The 19,078-nt window shown below is 29.5% G+C and overlaps 3 protein-coding genes across 11 annotated transcripts; 2 read left to right on the top strand and 1 right to left on the bottom strand.

The window, feature by feature from the left end:
• The first annotated feature begins 211 nt into the window (after positions 1 to 211).
• On the top strand, positions 212 to 13,882 carry Sec16 (Secretory 16). 9 transcript variants are annotated; one of them, XR_004690813.1, is made up of 14 exons: positions 213 to 491; positions 801 to 851; positions 932 to 4,884; positions 5,296 to 5,399; positions 5,504 to 5,654; positions 5,722 to 5,860; positions 6,393 to 7,874; positions 8,263 to 8,295; positions 9,671 to 9,913; positions 10,337 to 10,724; positions 11,050 to 11,132; positions 11,642 to 11,689; positions 12,032 to 12,118; positions 12,579 to 12,630. XR_004690813.1 is itself a non-coding variant. In XM_035089703.1 (13 exons), the coding sequence occupies exons 2-13, from the start codon at positions 846 to 848 to the stop codon at positions 12,657 to 12,659; spliced, it is 6,750 nt and encodes a 2,249-aa protein (XP_034945594.1). In that variant the 5' UTR covers positions 213 to 491; positions 787 to 845; the 3' UTR covers positions 12,660 to 13,882. The 9 variants fall into 9 exon arrangements, 7 of the variants coding, with proteins under 7 accessions (XP_034945600.1, XP_034945594.1, XP_034945597.1 ...); XR_004690814.1 differs by having other exon boundaries at positions 11,645 to 11,689; XM_035089703.1 differs by lacking the exon at positions 11,642 to 11,689 and having other exon boundaries at positions 787 to 851; positions 12,579 to 13,882.
• A 383-nt stretch (positions 13,883 to 14,265) lies between these two features.
• On the top strand, positions 14,266 to 15,437 carry LOC118070856 (thymidylate kinase). The gene is made up of 3 exons (XM_035089696.1): positions 14,266 to 14,561; positions 14,665 to 14,824; positions 14,895 to 15,437. The coding sequence occupies exons 1-3, from the start codon at positions 14,438 to 14,440 to the stop codon at positions 15,244 to 15,246; spliced, it is 636 nt and encodes a 211-aa protein (XP_034945587.1). The 5' UTR covers positions 14,266 to 14,437; the 3' UTR covers positions 15,247 to 15,437.
• Positions 15,326 to 17,883, bottom strand: LOC118070855 (tigger transposable element-derived protein 4-like). Its single transcript, XM_035089694.1, has 2 exons — positions 17,591 to 17,883; positions 15,326 to 17,461 (listed from the first exon to the last, which is right to left on the bottom strand). The coding sequence occupies exons 1-2, from the start codon at positions 17,742 to 17,744 to the stop codon at positions 15,534 to 15,536; spliced, it is 2,082 nt and encodes a 693-aa protein (XP_034945585.1). The 5' UTR covers positions 17,745 to 17,883; the 3' UTR covers positions 15,326 to 15,533.
• Positions 17,884 to 19,078: the final 1,195 nt, after the last annotated feature.

Genomic DNA, 19,078 nt, shown 5'->3' on the forward strand with positions numbered 1-19,078 from the left:
TTTTATTCAAAAAAAAAACATAAATTTATGAAATTGTACAGCTTTTCGATAAATATAAGTATAATTTTTTCTTCAATTTAAACTTGGCGCTAATATTATACAGTTGATTGACTGTTGGTAATTTAAATACCTCAAAAATGTACGAAACTTCCATCTGGTATCGAAAAGTGGTATAACGAAATGTCCGCGTGGACGGTCTTATTTATCTATCTCTCTCAGGCTTACAATTTTAGCCAAATGAAATGTAGTGAAAGGAAAATTGTGACGTGCACATAGCCCACATCTCGCTCCACCCCTCCTCTAAATATGTCCTCTTTCATATAAACGTTTTTTAAATATTTATACGGGAGTGATTGGCCTAGAAATAAAAACACCCTTGATTCGTGTTTTTGTGATTTGAAAATTAATTGAGTTTTATTAGATTTGCTTCTGGTACAATACAATAACGTGTTGGAAGACATAGTTATGTAGACACGGAGCACGATTACTAAGTAAGTAAAAAAGAAAAAATTCACAACTGAATAGTCAGAATGTTACTTGATGCTTTGTATAATAAACTTTTCCAGCTGGTTACATTTTTTTGTTTTATACTATGCACCAAGTTTCACTATTTATGAGTTTCCATATTTTTACTGCATATCAATATTTATTCTTATGCTTTCTCACTGTTTTTGTTATATAATTTTAATAAACATGATTTTTTATACAGTTTTTTTTTCTGTGTTGGTCTTCATATATTAATAGTAGTTTTTATAACGAATTTCCTATTGACTTATAACAAATTAGTTTCGATTTTCCAGGTTACAATTAAATATTGAAAGTTAAAATACTTCTAAAGTGATATCATGAATGTGAGTATTTAATTGAATAAATTACATATTTAAAATCGATAAAAAAAGTTAATTGAGATATCAAAAAAATTGTTTTTTAGAATCCATATCGTGCCAGATCAGGTAAACTGCGAGCAGATCATACTGCTTCGGTTGGAGTGTCAAAATATGGTTTACAAAATCAAAACTCTTGGCCTGCTATGCCCCCCAATATGCAACCAATCAATCCATATCCATCTCAATCAGCCGTAAATCAAACAAATAATGCTGGCGATCCCTGGGATTGGGGTTCTGAAAATATTGACAATGGTAACGACGCTTGGAATTGGAGTATTGATCAGTCAGCTGAGACACAATCTCAACTACTTCAGCAACAACCACAACAACAACAATTGATTTCTACTTATCCGAATTTGAGGCCAAATCAACAGAATTCAACTCATGATAATTTTTATACTAATATTAATGGCAATAACCAAACTATTCCTCTAACTCCAAATCAATTATCAGGTAGAAATACACCACGAACTGGTCCAAGTAAGGAATCAACTCCAAGCCAACCTGATTCATTCAATCAGTATTCGAATTATAATTTAAATCAACAACCACCAAGAACTGATTCTGTCAAAAGTTGTTCGATTACAAATGAAAATCAAAATCTTCAACACATAAATTGTTATTTCCCCCCAGTTTCATCGCCATTTGATTTAACTAATCAAACTGTTAGTACCCAAAAATTTTCTTTAAATAATAACAATTCAAATAGTGCCAACCAGTCAAATATTCCAGCACAAAATTGGCAAATTCCAACACCGAATACTTCGACTTATTGGACAGATCCTAATTCTAAAAAGGAAAATGTTTCTATGATTGATACTCAATGGGCACAAGTACAACATCAACCATCCCAATTCTATAAACAGCAACAATTAAATCACCAGTCACCGCCTCAGTTAACTGAATTATTACAACACCAACTATTAAACCAACATCCACAACAGCAGCAATCATCAGTAAAACAGCCATCGCATCAGCAGCAATTAAAACGAATATCTCCTCCACCGCAGTTGCATCAACTACATATAAAATCATCACAGATTTCAAATGTACCACAAAACTGCCATGGAAATCTTGAAACTAATCAATTAAAAGAGCCAAGTCAAGAAATCGTTTTATCAAATAAACGATATGAAGGCAATCATGGAAATGAAATTGTTGATCAGCGAAGTCAACAAAATAATTATTCTCAGTTAGAGAATTCTAATATTAGTTCGAATCAATTACGGCAACATGCATCCCTTTATCCAACTCATACGTGGCAAGAAAAAAATTCTGAGTTAAACAATAAATTGAAAGACGTCAGTTTAGACAGTTTTTCTGAAGAAAATAAACATCTTCAAAAAGATTGGCAATCGATTGGATCTTCATCAATCAATTTGGCTTCTTCAACTGGGGAAATAGTAACTGCAGACAAAAAGTTAGAAGACTCACTACTTGAAGAGCAGATTTCGGTATTTTCTGAATCGGAAAATCACTCTGATAAATCTACACTCATACCTGAGATTAAAAGTAATCTTATGGAATTGCAGCGTTCAGAAAATAGATCAAGCGACATTGAACTTTTTAACGTTAAAGAAAATACTAATTCTAGCTGGAATGCAGAAAAAGATACGAATTCATTGAGTGATTTAACTACAGGCGTAAATCAATTGAATTTAGCTAGAAAACCTCACAACCTATTTGATGATTTAAAATCATCATTTCCACCACAATCGTCTTCTCAAATAATAGATCCGTGGCCTTCTCAATCTACTATATCTCATCCAATTATTCATAAACCTCAAGAAAAATTGACTGTTTCAAATCAATGTGTTGCTCAATCTACAATAAATTCACAAGAACATATAACAACCACACCATTTTCTGCTGCTCAAGAATCTAAAATTAATCTTTCACAAGAGCATACAAGTTTAACTCAGATTGGTGTTCAACCACATCTTCGTCAACAAGAATATTCTAATATTTATAATTGTCCTCTGGTACCATCTTCTCTTCATTCTCATGAGTTTTCTACTCACATTTCTAGTTCCATAGTACATCCGAATGTCCAACAGTCACATTCATCGCATTTTGAATCTATAGAAACTGTTTCCTTACAACCAAATCCCAAAACTTCAGCTGAAAATTTTCATGCATCTCTTGAATCAAAATCTAATGAAGAGTCTATGTCATCATCGAACTCCATAGAAATTTCTAACTCACAAGCAACTGAGGTTATTTCTTCAACGAGTTATGATACTTGGTACAATAAAACAACTACGCATACTGCTGATTTTATTAATGTTGATACATCATCATCCAATTCTCATGATCAGATTCCTGTTACTGAATCATCTATAGAAGATACTAAAGTTCCTACACCATCTAAAGAAATTTATGAACCACTGCAACAATCTCTCCAATCTGACATACATTCTGAAAATTATGAGTTCGCTTCTAATGATAGAAATACATTTCTTGAAACTGGAGAGTTAACAGACTCTCATCATGATCAAGAGTCTATTATATTTCAGGATGATGAAAATGATGAAGTTCCAAGCGATATTCCGTTCATACGAGAAGTGCCTGGACAATCTAGTTCAATAGATCCTCGAAGAAATCCGACTGGTCAAGAAGAATATTTACAATTACAATCTAATTCTCGTTTAGTAGATCCACGAAGAAACGACCTTTCTACTCAAATTCAAGGATTTAATATCAGAAAATTGCCTTTAGAACGTTCTGAACGTCGAGATGTTCCATCAGGTCAAGAAAGACAAGGCAGTGGACTATCTCCTCAAGATACTGAATCTTTAGAACGTAGAAATGATCCCTCTGGTAGAGAACAATCTCTTCCACCTTCACAATCAAGAAATGACCCTTCCGGGGAAGAAAGAGCTATTAATGATTCTCAAATTATTTTAGAACCAACAGAAATAAGAGAAATCCCTGGAAGTAGAGTTGATTCTACTGAACTAACTTCTACTGTTGATGAAATACGACAAATAACTGGTGGAATTTCAACACTTGAACCACTAACTGTTTCAGACAATAATGCAAGAGTAGTACCTGGATCTCAGGAAACATTAGTTTCTGCAAAACAAGATATATCAAATGAAACAAGAAATAAACGAGAAGAAGCTGTCGGTGCTCCAATAAGAGAAGATGTAACTTTAGTGTCAAGTTCTCCTAAACGTAGAGACTCTTATGAAGATGGAGATGACGAAGAATCTGGGAATAGTCGTGATGATAATCGAGATAGACGTAGGGATCAAAGCCCTACTGATAGACGTCGATTTGATTACGATAGAAAAGGAGATAGAAACTATTATGATCGTGATCGTAAATACGATGATGATTATTATTACGAACGACGACGGGGTCATGATTATGATCGATCATACACTTCAAGAGAGGATTTGGACCGACGTGAAACATCATTTAGAGATGGAGATAGAAGATTGCCTAATAGGGATGATTTAGATGATCGAAGAAGAATAAAAGATGATGATGAAAGGGATGGAAGAAGGAGAGAAGATCGAAGAGGACATTGGAATGATTCTAGATCTCGTGAACATAGAGATTATGATGCTAGATTTTCAAGAGATGTTCGAGACAGAGAACATTTAGATCGTGATCGTAGACGAGACGGCAGGCGACGTTGGTATGATGAATACGATCCTCGAGATCTTCGTCGTGATTATTTTGATGATCCTTACACCAAAGGTTCAAGACCTTCAAGCAGATCATCTTACAACGATCGAGATAGAGATTATTACATGAGAGTTAGAGATCCTTATTATGGATATAATCCAGATGTTTATGGTTCTTATGATTATGGGGCTAATTACTATGCGTATTTAGAGAATTTGCGGCGAACTAATCCTACTGCTTACATGGAATGGTATAATAAATATTACGCTGCTCAACAACAACATCCTGTAGTACGGGGAGTTTCGACTTATCCTGAAGATCGGGCTAGCGTTCATTCTGGACGAAGCTCCTGCGAAGACAGGTAAATAAATTTGTATTTATTATAGTCTCATTATATTTAAAAAACAATTGCTAAACACTTCCACGATAAATAATAGATTAGCAAGAACACCAACTATTGGTTTCCACATTTCAAACAAAGCTCTCTATGCGCCTTTTTTTGGATGTATAAATCGGGTTTGCAGTCCTGCACGAAGAAAACGTTCAAATCTTTGTCATAATTTGAATAGGTGAGACGGAGATACAGAATCTCCGGTTAAAATTAATTGTAGACTCAACAAGTACTTGCTAGATTTTGTTAGCAGCTGAACTGCGCATAGGAGTTTTAACGGATTTACAGTGTTCGAAAAAAAAAATTTTTTTGCTTCAAAAAGTGAACACAAAAAAATCATTCCAATTCATTTAATAAATTCAAAATTTTTATTGTTCATAGGACAACAAGTGGAAAACAAACAATAGGAGACATATCTCTTTTAGAAGACGCAAAAGCAGTCTCCCGATTAACTCCAACAAAATTTTCTACATCTCATGTTCAGGGTAATTGATGTTTTTTTTACGTGATGTTAAAGAAAAACAGTCAACTTTTTTTCAACAATCTTTCAACTGAAATAATAATTTTATTAATAATTTGTATTTGTTAGGATCTTTTTCAATTGGTTCATTAGTACACGTTCATCCCAGTTATCCTGCAGAAGGTGAACGAGCTAGAGTAGATATTGTGCGACTGGATAGTCTTCTTATGCATGATCCTATTGCAAGAGAATTGCGGGCGTATCCAGGACCATTAATCAAGTAAGTCAAAAAAGTTCATGTAATTGATGAAATAAAAATTATATAATTAATTAATTAAATTTTTTAGGGGTGTAACACATAAGAAAACGATTATTGAATATTGTGAAGCGAAAATTAAAAAAGCTTCAACAAACGATGACCTCATTGATCGTGCATCGTATATTCTATTGTATCAGTTAATGATCATGCTTATTCAACAGAATGGAGTAAGTTTGTTAAATTACTGTGAGTTATGGAGATTTATAGAAATCACGTGATCTCTTATTAAAACTACGTTATTATACCAGAAGATATAGTTTCAATAAAGAAGTCACGTGATCTCCATAAAAGGATTTATTTCAATTCTTAATAACTAAAAAACTGTGCGGTAAAATATTTTCAAAATTACGCCACTATTTTCAATCGTTCTAATGAATATTTTTTCACATTTTTATTGATAAACTTAGTTTCAATCATAGAAACTCTCAAATATCCTTAAATAGGACTAATGAGTTCAAATTGAATAAGTAACTTTCTGAATTCTTAACTTCAAGTGTTGACATTTGTTTGATAATTCTGGAGATTTTTAATGTGAAAATAGATTTGCTTTGTTGACATCATAATAACGAAAAAGATAATAGGAATTTTGTTATGATATACGCGTACTATTAATTTTGAGTATTATTTACATATTAAAAAGTTATCTTTAATATTTATGATATAATTTGTGCAAAAAAATGATGATTATTTTTTTTACAGAATGTTGTAGGAGTAGATATTGCTACTCTATTACTTCAAAATAAGGAAGCTTATCCTCATGAAGTCAATGGAAATAAAAATGAATCTATGAGACGTGAATCAACAATATCTCAAAGATCTGGGGGAAAAGAAGGTTCAGTTCATGAAGATGCTCCTCAGGAGATTGAAAATACAAAACAACAAAAAACAATTGAACAAATGACAAATGAATTTAGAAACACTTTAATTTATGGTTTAGTTCAAGAGGCGCTTGAATATGCAATGAATGAAGGTCTTTGGGGTCATGCATTATTCCTTGCTAGTAAATTAGATAAAAGAACGCATGCATCAGTTATGACACGATTCGCCAACAGTTTACCTGCTCAAGATCCTCTTCAAACTTTGTATCAACTTCATTCGGGTCGCGTACCGGCAAGTGTAACTTGTGTATCGGATCCCAAATGGGATGATTGGCGTCCACATTTAGCAATGATTATTTCTAACACCTCAGCAAATCCTGAAATTAATCGTCGAGCAATCACGACCCTTGGAGATACATTGGTTGCTCGGGGCGATATTTATGCAGCTCACTTCTGTTACATTCTTGCTCAAATTGAATTTGGAACTTATGGATCTTCAGGAGTTAAACTTGTCTTGATTGGTGCTAATCATCATAAGCTTTATAGAGATTTCGCAACTTTTGAAGCAATTATGTTAACAGAAATTTATGAATATGCTAGAAATCTTAGTGAATCAGAATTTACATTAGTAGGATTACAAATTTTCAAACTAGAAACTGCTCAACGAATGGTAGATTATGGACTGATTGAGAAAGCACTATTGTATCTTGAACAAATTGCTGTAAATATTGTAAAGGAACCACCAAAGTACAAACAGTCGTTTGTTAATGATGTCTATACCTTGAGTGAACGAATTAAATTTCACGATCCTGTTTTCAAAGATTGTATAGAGGATGAAACAACTTTAGCTTGGTTGTACAATTTAAAAGAGATTGTTCACCGATGTCAAGCAGGTGATATTATTCAAAATGTTAATAATACATGCGTAAATTCACAAAATAATTTACCAGACACATCTCAACGTGAAATTCAGCCACCATCGCAAATTCAACAGCAACAACAACCACAGCAACAGCAATGGAATTATACAGCAACCCAAGACTATGGGAATGCACCAAGTTCTATGATGGAAATTCCAACAATAGATCCATCTCAGGATCAATGGCAACCAATGTCACTTCAAACGACAATCCAAGATACATACAGTAATGATCAAAATACTCAATATACACAGAATATTAATGTTAATCAATATCATCAACAACAACCACAAGATTATTGGGGTCAACAAGTGTATAATCAACAAGATTATGCTAAAGATTATTCTACTAGTGATTGGCAACAACAACAATCAAATCAAGTTTATCCTCAAGAACAAAATGATGTCGACTCTGCTCAACAATCAGGAGGATGGAACTACGAGGTAAGCTATTGTTAAATTTTTATAGATTAGATGTTGTTTTGGGCATAAACAGTAAAATAAATTTTACAAAATTTTGAAATTTCATCTTAAAACTGAATTTAAAAACTAATAAAAATTATATTTGGTTTCAAACAACAAATAATTAAAAAATGCATAAAATACCAAAATATAAAGTTATTTAAAACATGCTCAAAAAATTCGAAAATACTTTCAAAAATACAAATTTTATTTTAATTAGAACTTCGATATGTAAACAAACATCAAATCAGTATTAAAATTAATTTGGCTTTTTGAAAACTTTATGCTATTTGCAACTTTGAATAATCGCAAAATAATTTATTAACATAACAACAATTTTTTCAAATTTTCTTATTCATGCTTGCATCAGTCGGAAAAGGAAGAAAAGCTAGTAACACCTGAAGTAAGTACTGTATACACTGCAACGATTTCTAATCACAATAATAAATGTTCAGCGGAAGTATCTACTATAAATACCGTACGACGTCGTAAAACTAGAGTGAAAAATATGTTAAATGATAATGAATTTCGATCAAGCACTGAAGATGATTCTCAACCTAACTATTTACCATTTTTCTCAGTTAATTCGTTTGCTGTAACAAAAATTGAAAAACCAAAAAAGCTCATGAAGTATCCTAAGGTGACCACACCATTTCCAAAACTCAATGATCTAAAATCTACACCTAAATCGAAAAAAATAGATCTACGATACACTAAACCTCCGTTATCACAGCCTCCAATATTTCTCAAATGTAAACCGAAACTAAAACCAGCATGCAGTGAAGAAACTGATGAAGAAACCAAAGAAGATGATGAAGATAATGAAATAGAAAAAAGTCCAAATATTTATACAAAACCGCCTACTGATTTAGATATTCAATTCAGTCGTATGAAATTTGAATCTTTAACAGCATCTAGTTCTTCATCATTTGAGATAGATAAAGGTTCTATGTTATACAACACAAAATGTCAATCTCTTCAACAGTACTGTAATTTTGAAGAAAGAAAAATTGTAAGAGTTGCACCACATATAAGACGAAAAGATTTAATTTGTGACACTGTAGATGCTTGGTCAACAGATGAACAAGAACATTCTGAAGCTTTTAAGTATAAACCAATTATTTTTGGTGGTACATTCAATATAGATGCTCCTTGTGAAGATGTTAGTAAATTTTTAGTAAATGATAGAATTCCTATGCTTCCGGGTAAACATATTTCTAAAACATTTGATATAGATGCTCCAGTAAACTGAAGTCATATATCTATAAAAAGAAGAAGATATTATCTGCTTTATTACAGTTAATTATAAAAAAATATTATGGATAGACTGAAAATGTAATGTTGATGTTTGAGTGTAAACTTTAGTTAAACTTTTATTACTATAAACTGAGTTGAAAGTATGTTATTTTGAAATAGATGTGTCGTTGAATTGTGGTAATTAAATATTTTAATTATTATAATTCTGTAATAAAGATTTATTTCTTATCTAGTTATGGTGTAAAACAAAATATTCAAATAAAGTCATTAATGTTATAATCAGCTTTTTCACTTACAGAAATAAGAAACAAATTACTTATGATAGAGAATAAAATAAATCGGTGTGCAAGGTTTGTCATTGTTTGCTGTTACGATGCTCAACGTTACTCGAATAAATTAAAATATCATCTTTTGTCTTTCTTTCTTTCTTTATTTAATAACGTTAATAAGGCCTTAACAGTATGCATAGACAAACTTTGCTAAGGCCAATTTACGATTATGATTTGTATTTTTCATTTCAGCCAAAGCCACAAATTTCTATGGGATCATCTACGGGCAAACAGTACGACCCTTTAGAAGAATTAGATGCTTTGGAGTCACCGTCTGAAGTATCTAAATCTACTATTGAAACAAAAAAACCTCAAGACAAACAACCAGAAAAGAAAGCGTCGAATTCAGGAGGATCATGGTTTGGCGGACTTTTTAGCAAATTAACACCAAAACCGAGGAATCAGATGATTTTGCCAGATGATGATAATCCTACAGTAAGTTTATTATCTATAAACAATTAAGTGACATCTTGGTGTGTAGAAAGGTCACGTAGATGGTTTTATGTTTTATGTCACTTAAGGCTTCACGAGGATTCTCGTGGTAAAATTATCATGACCAACTATTTCTTAAATCCAGGATATATTATTATAAAGGCCAGTATATTAGGATTTTACTTATGTTTTAATCCTACTAATCATTCGTTTCAATCCTGAATTACTGATGTTTTATTCAATATTTTTTGATTAATTTTTTCAAAAACAATTCTGAACAGCAATTAATTGCACTATTCAAAGTGAAAGAGTTATTTAAGAAAGTAAAAAAAAAGGTTTACAATTAATACTGCAAATATCTTGGTTAACAATGTTGCTTAAATTGGAATTTAATGATAAAAACAATATTATTATTTATTATCACAGATTATTTGGGATCCGATAGCAAAAAAATGGGTAAATAAAGATGATGATGGAGATAGTGCATCATTACGTTTAGCACCACCACCAAAAATGTCAGAGCTTAATTTGAAAACTTCGATAACAACTGAACAAAATCTGTCAACACAAGAATCGACAGTACGACCTCCCAGTACAGATTCAAAAACTCCTAATTCTTCAAAAATGATTGCCGGTAGCAGCAATATGTTTAAATTACAAAAAGGAAGAAATATGAGAGCTAATTACATTGATGTCATGAATCCTGGTGGAGTAAAAAGTAATGGACCTCCGTCAGCTATTCCGACACCTGCAGCGTCGCCATTAATGCAACCCATGGCTGCATCTTCACCACAATTATTTGTTCCTGCACCAGGTACCATTTTTAAGATTTAATTATTTTTTATATTTTTCAATCTTGTCTCATAATTTACTGTTGAGTTAATATTTTTAATGAAAAATATTAATATTAATAACATTATCATTTAAAAAATATTTATTAAGAATGAAAAAATTGAATGTCATTGAAATTTATTCATGGATCAATTTCATAAGTTCAATATAACTATAGGACTTTATATATAAAAGAGTTTTTCTTTGTTCAAGCCAAAATAATTAGAAACGAATTTCATTTTTTAACAAAAAATTTTGTAAACCTAATTTTTAAAAAGTCGTTAAGTTGATAAAGTATTTTTTTTTAGTAAACGATCCTAATGCTCCAGTAGATTTTTTAACTACTTTACAAACAACAAGACCTTCAGGTGATACGACGACGTCTCAAGGAGTGAGTAAAAATTTTACTTATTAGCATATTAATACACTAATACATGACGAAAACAATCATATAATAATAGAACATTTTATTTTAAGGAAAATACATAAAATTACTTGAATATATTTATATATGTTCCAAGCTACTTGGCTGTAATGCGCTGTATAGAGTTTATTTCCTATCAACTTGATATATTTCCTTTATTTATTCTCTACTGAATGATTGTTTACGTCTAATTAGATTATTTTTTATTCATTTATTTACTTTATTTTTGTATTTATTATTTTTTGATAGTGAATATTATCATGATCTATAATTTTTTGTCTTGTTCACTTCAATTAAAATCCTTCAGGTAATTTATCAAGTACCAATGTCTACTGTTTTATGAAGAGTATTTGCACTGATATTATTAATACTTTTTTAAATTTCTGCTCATTAATTTTATATTATTTGATATAATTGTTTTAATTATATTTATCTTCCTTCAATGAAATAAATTTTCTTTGTTATTACTCTACAAGCAGTCGGGGAACCAGAATGATGTAGCCAAATAACAATTATTATCAATAGTAAGAATTTTTTGATCAATTTTGGTATATGTTGCACATGAATGCTGATTTTATATTGTGAATAGTTTTTTTTTACTTAATTTCAAATTTCCTATCAACTATTACTTTCACAAATGTTCTATTCATCTTGCATGGTGTTATTTCACGCTTTTTTTCCTACACGCTAGCTAACACACATTTTATTAATAAATGTCTCTTAATATACATACAAGTCGAATATAAATTATAAGGACAGAAATGAAATAGTTTTTGCGAGTAAAATGCACAGTAAAATCTAATATGAGTTTGAAAAACGTGCTATCAGTCTTTGAGACGGCATTATTATTTTGTATATGGGTACAGCTCTCTCGGTGGAGCTCAGCTAGTTCACTATCACGCGAGGTACAGAGCTACACCATGAGGGATCCGCGTCTTCATCAACGGATCAAGGTAATCTAAAGTATTTTTTCTAAATCTTTTCCAGAGAGTTAACAATAATTAATCGATAAAAGTCAAATATGTAAATAATTTTTCATAAATATTAATGTATTTATAAATAGTATTTACTAAAATTACATCATTAAATAAATGATCAATAAATGCTTAATTATAAACTTTACTCTTCATAAGCAACAAATTAATAAAAATAGTGTTCTAAAGTCCGTTTCAGAGTATCAGTTAAAATGACATGGTAATTAATTTTTACACTTTAATGTCGGGAAACTTGGTTCTTTTCTTGCTTTTAATCATTTTCTAAGCTTTGTTCTTATTCTTATCATTTCATATTTATTTTCACTTTGATGATGATGATGATGACGATGATGATGATTATTATTATTATTATTATTATTATTATTAATATTAGATTACTTGTTTATTTTATTAATTTCATAATTTATTATTTGTCTAGGGACCAATGATGTACAATCCAGCAGAAGTGAAAGAAAATCCCATGAAAAACGTAACAAAAAGCAGATATCCACCGCGATAAAATAATAAATAAAGGAAAAATGTATACAACTATGAAAGATTTTTAAAGTATCAGTATGAAATAGATAAAATTTGAATGATAATAATAATTTTTAATAAGTAAGAAGAATCAATTAAAAAATTTTTAAGAATTCCAATGAAATTCATCTTACCTTTGTTTTGAATCAATTTTTTGCCAACAATAATTGCAAAGCTTCAATAGCAGTTTTTTTACAACGTTATTATAAATAATCCAATTTTCTATTTACAAGAATCATCGGTAAAATTATAAATGCATACATCTAAATAAAATTTGGATATTAATCTTCAGTACATGATATAATTAGTATAGAAAACAGATGATTTATAAATTAGTGAGAATTATCGTAATTTATTGTTATAAATTGGAGTCAAAACTTAAATACATTATACGAATATCTTTAAAAAAGAATTACTCTCATCGAACTTAGTAAAATATTAGATAAAAAGTTGGCTATTCATTGAAGTAGGCGAAAGTATTAAAATTTTTTTGTAAAAATACAGATAGAGAATTTGAGAAATTAAAAATATTTCTGTAAACGTAAAAAATAAAAAAAAAAGTTGAATAATTTTGTCAGGAAAAACTTTTTAAAAATTTTCGAAAATAAGAGATAGATAAGTGTTTTGTGAATAAATTTTTATTTGTTTACAATAGTTGAATTTACATTCCATCATTGTGCTTATTACGGATAGTTGTGTAAATAAACATTTGTATGGTTTGCATTTTTTTCATTAACAACTGACTTTCTTTAATTCGACATTAAATTATTTGTACATATCTTGAGTTTAGTATTTAAATTATATTTTGTAATATTATTCGACTATGTTTCACTGTGTTGTTTTTTTGGACAATATTTTTTCACTTGTTTTAACATTTATCTATCTCTTGAACAAGAAATATTCATAACAGGATAAATATAATCATCATAATAATATTGTGCAATGACAAAAGATAATATTAAGAATTGAAATAGAGTATTAACCGAGCTACATGTTGTATTCTTAGAGTAATTTATGTAAACAACGTGTTATGGCTTATGAAAGATGTAAAATAATCTATGTCCTATTTCATGATTAAGCGTTAATTGACGTTATTATGGGAATATCAAATTGAAGAATGATGATACTATCTATTGTATATTATTATAGTTACAACTATTATCACATATAATAAAATGTATTACAATAAATAATTTATCATGGCTATTAGGTTTTATTTATTTTATGAAGAAAAATTTGTTTTATTGTTGCTGTATAGATGAATATTTTTACCTAAATATAATAAACTCAATAAATTGACTATGACCAAAAAATCAATATAAATTGCAAAGTTTGCCAATCTGTGATAACTTCAATACCCACAAATTTATTTTTATCAGTAGGAAATTTTTGAAAATCTTTATTGTCACGGTGTTACAAAATATTGATTTATAAATTTAAGGTTAGAAATGAAATTCTAGTTTTCCAATATAAAAAAGAACTAAAGTTTCTTCTATTCCATAATATATTAATGCGTAAAATAAAATAAATAAATTATAAAACAAGACATTTCACGTAAATATCAGAAATACATTAAAATGCATTAATATTCAAACTATATAACAAATAATATATAATATTGATGTTTTTGTTTCAAATTTGACAATATTTAAGTCATCCACAGAGTATAAAATTGATAACTTAAAGGTTATGATATTAAAAAAAAAAACAAAACAATAAAAGATTTCACACAATTGAAATTTTTATAATTAAAAAATAATAATGGAACGAGGTGCTTTATTAGTTCTTGAAGGATGTGACAGAGTTGGAAAATCTACTCAAACAAAACGACTTGTGCAGGCTTTGAAAGATCGTGACCTTAAAGTTGAAGCACGTGGTTTTCCAGGTCGGTGATTTTTATCGTTTAAAACAATAAAGTTCATAAAATATGGATATTATTTGTTCTTAATTTTTTATTTTTGTTATGTTAATATGCATATCTTTTTTAGATAGAACAACAACCATTGGATCTGTAATTGATGAGTATTTAAAATATAAAAAAGATTTACCACGTGAAACTATACATTTACTTTTTGCTGCAAACAGATGGGAACAGAAAGATGATATAATTAAAACTTTAAACTCTGGCATTACATTAGTTGTTGATAGGTACACTGAATAAAAAAACTTCTTAGTACTTCACATCAACATGATAAAAATAAAATACTTCAAATTTTAGATATGCAGCATCTGGAGCTGCTTATTCAGCTGCATCAACGAATAAGCATCTTGTATGGGGTAAATCATTAGATCAAGGTCTTCCAGCACCAGATTTAGTTGCTTTTCTCTCAGTAAATAATGAAATATTGAGTGCACGCGATGGGTGGGCTAAAGAGCGATTTGAAAATCAAGATTTTCAAAAAAAGGTTGCAGAAAATTTTTTGCAATTAAAAGAAGATACATGGAAAATTATAGAAGGAAACCAAAGTATAGATGATGTGCATAAAATATTATTAGAAGAATCCTTGAAAGTTATCCAAAAAGTTAAAACAATTCCAATTAAAAAGTTATATGAGAATGAATCAAATTGATATGTTTTCATTTGAGTGTAAAGATATGTTTATTTTTCTTCTGTGATTAACAGTTAGTTGATGATATAATTCAATAAATCATTGTATTATTTTAATCACCACCATCGTTAAACTTTGAACGGAATTTTTTATTTTTTAAACAAAGCTAAACAATTGTACTAAAAGTATTTCGGATTACATATAACACTAAATAAATGAAAATATTATTTGTACTAATCTATCATTTTTAGATTCAACTAAAAATGACCGTAAATGATTTTTCCTTATAAAAATATTTTCAAATTCGTTTAATAAGATTTTGGTGATCCTGGATTTTGACTAAATGAAAATATACATTTTTTCTCTATGTCTTGAGCTTCAAAAGATATATTATTTGCATTAATAGCTAAATTTTCTTCAGATTGATTTAACATATTAGGACCAAAAACACGATGATTTTCATACTGTTTAGCCCAATTTGATTCCATTTTAATTTTCTTTTCATCAGGTTCATCATTATCATGAGTTACATCCAAACTATTATCCCCTTTTTTTCTTTTGAACGACATATATTGTTCTTGACGATTTTCATTTTTTTGATTCCTTTTTTCTAAAATCAGGCTATCAGGGCTTTTCCTGTCTTCTTTTAAATTCATTTTATCATAAAAATTAACCTCTTTAAATCTTTCGTGAAGCTGTTGAAGAATGTATGATTCTTCTAAACCTTCCTTACTAGTACTTGGTATTGGAGAATTGTTCAATAAACTTCTTATGTTGTTTCTTGGTGAATCACCATGCAAATGACAAGGACTTTTTTCTAAATTAACCACTTTTGATTCCAAGCATTTTGTTACTTCTTCAAAACAACCATCATTAATGAAATCACTATGCGTTTGTATAACTGATGCTCTTTTAGATGACAAATAAATTCGATTGATTTCTTTTTCATAATCTTTTATAGGGGTTGAAGTACTTCGTATAGGTGAGCTTTGTGTTTTACACAAAGTGTCCATTATTCTTACTGGAATATCTTGCATTCTTTTTCCCGTGTTTAATAATTTTTCTGGGTGTAAACCTTTAATTGAATGAAGAATTGAAAAACATTGATCATTATTATTATCATTGAGCTCCTGAAATCTTAAAGAACTTATATCTTTTGCATTTTTACAACTTTGTTCTTGTAAATCATCAGACATGTATAATGAGTCATCACTAGGCCTTTTCAAACTTTCGTCTAAATCACCTGTTGATATTTCAGATTGCTCTTCATCATTGTTTTTACTGCTATAACTAAGTGAACTTTTAAAAGTGTCATTTTCTTTAATTGAAGACAGAAATTCTAAATTATTTAATCCAGTATCTGTGATATCTATTAAACCATCATCGAAAGTAACAAATTTTTCAAAAGGCACTCCAGTCATCAGGTTATTCCAAGATTCACATTCAATATTTAGAAATGAATCATCTTCTCGAAATTTCGTACGTTGGAAATTTGTTACTATGAGCTCTCTGGAGACTTCCTTCCAGCTTTCAATTAAAGTATCGATTATTTCTTCTGGATCCCCTAGAGCTTTTGAAGGAGCTTTACAGAGAAGTTCGACGTATTCTTTCCGATACGACATCTTAATATAGTGAAATACGTCAGTTCGAAATGGCTTAAGTTTTGCTGGATATTCATTTGGAATAAACAAAGGCATAATATGAGTCAATTCTAAATTGTTCAAAGCATTCACTCTTTTTCTACTCATCATAAGTACTATGTTACGATTAATTAATGCCATGTCACGATTTAAAGTTAATAGCCAGCTACCAAATAATTCATCACTTATTTTAGAATTTTCTGTTTGATAGTAAAGACGATCTTGACGTTCCTCTAAATTGTATGGACCACAGATTAATGGACGTAATTTTTGTGTTCCAGAAACATTACAAGCTAGTAAAAGAGATACTCGATTCATCGCAGGTGAAATAAATGATGTTTGATCCTTATGATCATCATTAACAATCTTGAGATTATCTTTTGGTTTTCGAGTTACTGAAGGTAAAAAGTCAGTATACATCATTAATTCATCTACATGAAATTGATTTTCATAATTATATTCCATGAAAAGAGGTCGTATTAAATCAATCCATACACGGTAATCTTCAAAAACGGGTCCACTGCAATCGTTTAAATTGGTAGAAAACCCATATCGTTTTAGGAATACTGTTATCCATGCTTCAGAACATTTGAAACCTTGAAAATAATTCGTAAAAATATTTCTATTAAATTTAATTTTAATTAAATATAAGTTTAATCGTAAGACTTTTTTTCTTTCTCTTATATCAAAATAATCATAATAATAACATTAATTCAATAACGTACCTTTCAATCCAAAAAAATCTACTAATTCAAGTGCTTTAGTACGAAGTGAATTTCTGTTTAAAGGTGAATTTGTTGCATGACTCATACAAATCCATTTAAGTAATTCTTCTTTCATTGCTTTAGAAGCATTTGCCTGAGATCTTTTTTCCGACATTTTCGTTTTATTATACTTACAGAAACTTAACGACTAAACGTGATTGAAGCTAGTTGTAACGCCTATTGAAAGCCATCGCTGCACGTTCGCTTGTTGCTACAAAAAAAAGAACGTCAACAAAACTACTAAATATATAATATAATAGACTCTGTGGATAACATGACGACGTATCTTTCCGAATATGGAAGTTATAAATTATAACAAATTATTACTATACATAAAATTATAAAAGTAATTTGTTACATAGATAAATATTTATAAAAAATCACAATTGTTTTTTATTTGCTAAAATTTTTTTTATTAAATAAAACGTTAACAAAGTGAATTCAATATCATAAAATTTATACAACGTATACAATCAGCCGTTTTGCTATATGAAAGTATTTAAATAAAAATGACATCCAATCTATCATATATGTATATAAAAATATTATATTTTGAAATAATAATATAGTATTATGAATTCCTTCAAATATTACTAAAGATAAAATGAAAGCAATAAGTATACTGATAAAATCAACGTCTTCATTACGTCTGAGTTGATCTACTAAGCTCGAGTTACCATTTTTTCTTTTTCTTATCTCCTAAAGCTTTGTAATTACAAATCGTAATTAAAAATTCAACCATCAAGGTGTATCTATAGAGATTCATGACGAAGAGCATTTAATTAATTTAATTAATGGTAATGTATATGAGGTTATATTGCAATTTATATGCAACTATGTAATTGTTATTCATTTATTATAACGTTAAATTCTTATTACTGATGTATTACTTTTTTACATGTTATATTTTTCATAAGACATAAATCCTTTTTATTTGTCAGGAATAACTAAAGTCTGATGAAATAAATTTACAATTTACACATGATGAAATTGGTCGGTTGTCAGTGAGCAAGTTGAGTTAACTCACATCAATAAATCCCTTGGGTTTATGATATAACAATCAAGAAAAATGTGTAGAATAGAATATCGAATTTTTTTACTACCTTAAAACATTATGAAATAGTACATTTCACACCTAGGGAGGGAAAGTAGTCTAGCTCAAACCACGTGTAAAATTACAACCCGAGCCGAAGGCGAGGGTAGTAAACACGTGGGTTAAGCTAGTCTAATTGTCTTCTCTAGGGCTGAATATGATTTTTCGTCATACCTGCGTGAAAAGTTTAACCCTTCTCCAATGGAAAAGTGAACTTTCCGTGCGGGTATGACGAAAAAGGTATTTATGAAAATACATTAAAACGTTTCCAAGAATATAGAATAAAGACGAATGTAGTGTAAAAAGAGATTTTCTTCAACTAGTTTTTAATTTGTTGAATTTTATATCACTCTACT

This window comes from Chelonus insularis, unplaced genomic scaffold, assembly GCF_013357705.1.
Source record: "Chelonus insularis isolate UGA/USDA-ARS -01 unplaced genomic scaffold, ASM1335770v1 contig_6_pilon, whole genome shotgun sequence".
In the NCBI taxonomy this organism is placed as follows: Eukaryota; Metazoa; Arthropoda; class Insecta; order Hymenoptera; family Braconidae; genus Chelonus; species Chelonus insularis.